This window comes from Bison bison, unplaced genomic scaffold, assembly GCF_000754665.1.
Source record: "Bison bison bison isolate TAMUID 2011002044 unplaced genomic scaffold, Bison_UMD1.0 scf7180017864519, whole genome shotgun sequence".
Classification (NCBI taxonomy): domain Eukaryota; kingdom Metazoa; phylum Chordata; class Mammalia; order Artiodactyla; family Bovidae; genus Bison; species Bison bison.
Window position 1 is genome coordinate 12,121,914 of NW_011495072.1, and position 4,894 is coordinate 12,126,807.

Below are 4,894 nucleotides of genomic sequence, written 5' to 3' on the forward strand. Positions count from 1 at the left end.
CATCATGAGAAACATTGCTGGACTGGAAGAAACACGAGCTGGAATCAAGATTGCCGGGAGAAATATCAATAACCTCAGATATGCAGATGATACCACCCTTATGGCAGAAAGTGAAGAGGAACTAAAAAGCCTCTTGATGAAAGTCAAAGTAGAGAGTAAAAAAAGTTGGCTTAAAGCTCAACATTCAGAAAACAAAGATCATGGCATCCGGTCCCATCACTTCATGGGAAATAGATGGGGAAACAGTGGAAACAGTGTCAGACTTTATTTTTCTGGGCTCCAACATCCCTGCAGATGGTGACTGCAGCCATGAAATTAAAAGACGCTTACTCCTTGGAAGCAAAGTTATGACCAACCTAGATAGCATATTCAAAAGCAGAGACATTACTTTGCCAACAAAGGTTCGTCTAGTCAAGGCTATGGTTTTTCCTGTGGTCATGTATGGATGTGAGAGTTGGACTGTGAAGAAGGCTGAGCGCCGAAGAATTGATGCTTTTGAACTGTGGTGTTGGAGAAGACTCTTGAGAGTCCCTTGGACTGCAAGGAGATCCAACCAGTCCATTCTGAAGGAGATCAGCCCTGGGATTTCTTTGGAAGGAATGACGCTAAAGCTGAAACTCCAGTACTTTGGCCACCTCATGCGAAGAGTTGACTCATTGGAAAAGACTCTGATGCTGGGAGGGACTGGGGGCAAGAGGAGAAGGGGACAGCAGAGATGAGATGGCTGGATGGCATCACTGACTCGATGGACATGAGTCTGAGTGAACTCTGGGAGTTGGTGATGGACAGGGAGGCCTGGCGTGCTGCGATTCATGGGGTCGCAAAGAGTTGGACACGACTGAGCAACTGATCTGATCTGATCTGATGTGAAACAATGAATGATCTACAGCTTTAATGTTTGCAGAAAACCAAGTATGTTTATAATTTGCTGTGTACCTCCAAAGCTTTTCTTTAACAAAATGAATTATTAGTTTATGTAGGTTCATGCATCCATCAGGAGGTCCCCACAACCATCTCCAGGCTCAGTGATCCATTAGGAGGATTCACAGGACTCAGCATATAGTCATACTCGTGTCTAAGATGAACTACAGCAAAAAGATACAAACAGAATCAGTAAAGGAGAAAAGTGCATGGAACAAAGCCCTGAGAAGCCAAGTGCAAGCTTCCAAGAGCTCTCTCCCAGTGGAGTCACCAAGAACCAACTTCTCAGGTATCAAACTGGGACAACACATGTGTCTACCAAGGAAGCTCATTAGAGATGCAGTACCTAAGGGTCCCCCCCTGCCTGCCTCCCCTGAGCTGGTCATGTGGGCACCCTCTGCCCAGCACAGGCCAAAATCCCAGACTCCCAGAAAGTATTCAGCACAAATCACACTGTAGTTCAGGCACAATGAGCCACTTTAAAGTTTTATGTCAGTGTAGGCAACTATTGATTGTTGAGGTTCCCAGATGCCAACAAAAACACTGTAAGCTGGCCTTTCTACGGAAAGCAGTCTTGGGTCTGCTAAATTAACCCTTTTCTACGTAATTCAATGAATATTTCTACGGTAGAAATGTTAGATGTTAACTATATTTGATTTTTGCCAAAGCACAGGCAATTTTTTAAACAATTAAAATCTAGCATTTATTTAAAGATAACTGCCTAGACTGGTATCCACAAATAAAGTTACACAATTTTTAAATAATTCACATCCTTTAAGTATTCCTGGTTTTCTTTCTTTTTCTTCTAAAATGAGGTAATCTTTTTCAACTCAACATTTTCATAGTCGCCAGGAGAAAAGAAGTATAACATGTAATGGAAACAAACCCTCTTAGATAAGCTCCTTGTCTTCTCTTTAAATGTCAATTAGGTGCCAGAGCATTGTGGTAGCTGTTTTAGGTGCATCATCTTACTAAATTCTCACAACACCCACATAAGCCAGTGATGATTTCTATTTTATAGATCTGCCATGGTGGAGCTAGGATTTAGGTTCAGATCCGCCTCATTCCATACTCTTGGTCTTAGATTTATTATCAACTATCTCTACCTAATAAGGAACAGGCTCCTTATTATAAATCGCTTCCTTTCAAACTAAATAGGTGTTGCCTGGTTGGTTATACACAGCATATTTTTAATCTAACTGACTTTGATTACAGTCACATTTTAGTTGGAAAAGAAAGGGATAAATTTCATACAGGATACTCTACTTTTTCTTTTTCGATCTTGCTAACTCCAACTCAAATCACACCCCTTGCTCATTAACTACAATGGGAAATTCCCTATTCAGCACAGCACACAACTTTGTACTTTATCTGACATTAATCTGCTTGAAATTATACAGACCTGAATTCCAATTTTGGCATTTCATTTACCAGATGTGGGGACCTCGGGAAAGTTATCTCAGTTCATTCATCTACAAAATGGGGATTCCTACCTTACAAGCTTGCAGTGAGAGAAGATAATATATTTAAAAGGTTTGCATGCGTGCTTGCTCTATCGCTTCAGTTGTGTCAGACTCTTTGTGACCCTATGGACTGTAGCCCATCAGGCTCCTCTGCCCATAGGGGTTCCCCATTCAAGGCTTCTGGAGTGGACTGCCACACCCTCTTCCAGGGAATCTTCCCTTCACAGGTATAGAACCTACTTCTCTTATGTATCCTGCATTGGCAGGCAGGTTCTTTACCACTAACGCCACTTGGGAAGCCTAAAGGGTTTAGTCTATTCATATTTGCCAAATAAACGACTGCCTACAATACCCGGATAACTGATTCATAATTGGTATGAATCAAGTCAATGAGGGAGAAAGCAGGGAGTAGAGAAATACCCTGACCACCAGGTGTCACCACTGGGCCAGGAGAGCTGGTCTAACTGCCAGGAGCCGGGGGATGGGAGTGTCACAGGACAGAATAAGACTGTCATTTGCACCTACAGAAACATTCAAAAATTGGCTTTGGCTTTCCACCTTAAGAGCTGGTACAATGTTTATTCCACCATTCTGAGTAACACTGTTCTCTTGCTGCTGCTACCGCTGCTAAGTCGCTTCAGTCGTGTCCGACTCTGTGCGACCACACAGACGGCAGCTCACCAGGCTCCCCGGTCCCTGGAATTCTCCAGGCAAGAACACTGGAGTGGGTTGCCGTTTCCTTCTCCAATGCATGAAGGTGAAAAGTGAAAGTGAAGTCGCTCAGTTGTGTCCGACTCTTCGAGACCCCATGGACTGCAGCCCACCAGGCTCCTCCTCCTCCTTCTCCAGGCAAGAGTACTGGAGTGGGGTGCCATTGCCTTCTCCGAACACTGTTCTCTCACCAGTGTGTTAAAAATGACTGCAGCGGATGTATCATCATATTAGTTTAATTTAAAAAAAAAAATGGGGCTTCCCTGATGGCTCAGACAGCAAGGATCTGCCTGCAATGCAGAAGACCTGGGCTTGATCCCTGGGTCTGGAAGATCCCCTGGAGAAGGAAATGGCAATTCACTTCAGTATTCTTGCCTGGAGAATTCCAAGGACAGAAGAGCCTGGCGGGCTGCAGTTCATGGGGTCACAGAGTTGGGCACAAGTGAGTGACTAACACATACACACACTTAAAAAAATTCCTCAGCTGATCTTTAAAAAAAAAAAAAAATTCTGAGAATCAATATTGCTTCATAACTCTCTTGCTTTAGTCAACAAGACAATTACATTTTCTGGCTTTCACAGGCTTCAATATTGCCGTCCCAACTCCACAACCCACGGACATTATTTCCTTTACATAATTAATAGAGATGACAAAAGGAAAACAGAGTATATTTTAGGATAAAGTCCATGTACAGCACTAATGAGAAAATAAGCATTAACTAAAAGCCTTATTCCTTAAAAGTTCATTTTTTAAAATTCCGCAAATTTTCTCTTTTCCTAAGGAACACTTACCCTACAGGATATCTGTCAATCTACAAATAGTCTGGCATGACTCAAGGAACACTACCACTCCTGACTTCATTCTGTAATCTGCCAATAACGCTCCCTGAGAGGCCCAGGGGCGCATTTCAAAATGAGACCAATACAACGGAAAAAACAAAAACAAAAACAAAAACAGAAAAACCCCAAATGAGAACAAGGTCTGGGCTGTGCTTCTGGTTCTAAGTCCTCCACACTGAGAGCAACTAGCGGTCACTTCAAGACTGGTCATTCAGTGAGTGTTTGGGCGTAACTGGACACGCAGCTCTGAGATGAGACACAGACTTGTCCTGTCTCCAGGGAACACTTGACTCAAGTCTGACAAGGCCTGGGCATCCTGGGCGCCCGAGCACTTCAGCAACCGACAGGCATAAAGAGAAAAGCTAAATAAATGTACAGGCAGATTCTGTTTAGAGCCGGCGCTCCTGGAACTCGAGCAGTTTGGGTTATTTTTGTTCTAACAACAGCTCAAGTTCCACTCTGCATCTCACAAACATGGAAAGGTCTGAAGAGAAACCAGAAGCATCCTCTCCCTTCTGACCATCGCTCCCATTCCTGGAGAACTGAGGAGGGAAGAGCAGATCCCAGGAACCATCTGGAATCATGAGCACAGGTGGCTACCCCAGCCGAAAACCCATTTGCGAAGCACTTTATGCAGATCGATTCACTCAGACTGGTCCCTAGAGAAAGAAAAGCTCACGAGGCTGGCCGCCCTCCTGGAGTTAAGGGGCTGCGTCAAGAGATGTTGCCCATCCAGCTGCTCCGGAACAGCCGGCGGCGCGGCGGGCGCGTTACCTGGGGGACTCGGCGGTGAAGCTGCCGCCGTCCAGCAGCCGCATCTTGCAGAAGAGGACCCCGTTGACGAAGGGCACCGAGGAGAGCTCCTCGAGCTCGAAGTCCACCTTAAACTTAAACTTCTTCTTCTTCATCATCATGAGAGCCAGACGCCGGCGAGCGGGGTGCGGGGGCGGCCCCAAGGG

General features: G+C 44.9%; 1 protein-coding gene across 1 annotated transcript in view; it reads right to left on the reverse strand.

Moving 5' to 3' along the window:
- FAM102B (family with sequence similarity 102, member B) overlaps positions 1-4,882 on the reverse strand; it is an 82,483-nt gene extending 77,601 nt beyond the window's left edge. The window contains exon 1 of the mRNA XM_010830939.1: positions 4,710-4,882. Coding sequence (XP_010829241.1) covers positions 4,710-4,849 — 140 coding nt within the window. The 5' untranslated portion in view covers positions 4,850-4,882. The remainder of the gene's footprint in view (positions 1-4,709) is intronic.
- Between the last annotated feature and the right edge of the window lie 12 nt (positions 4,883-4,894).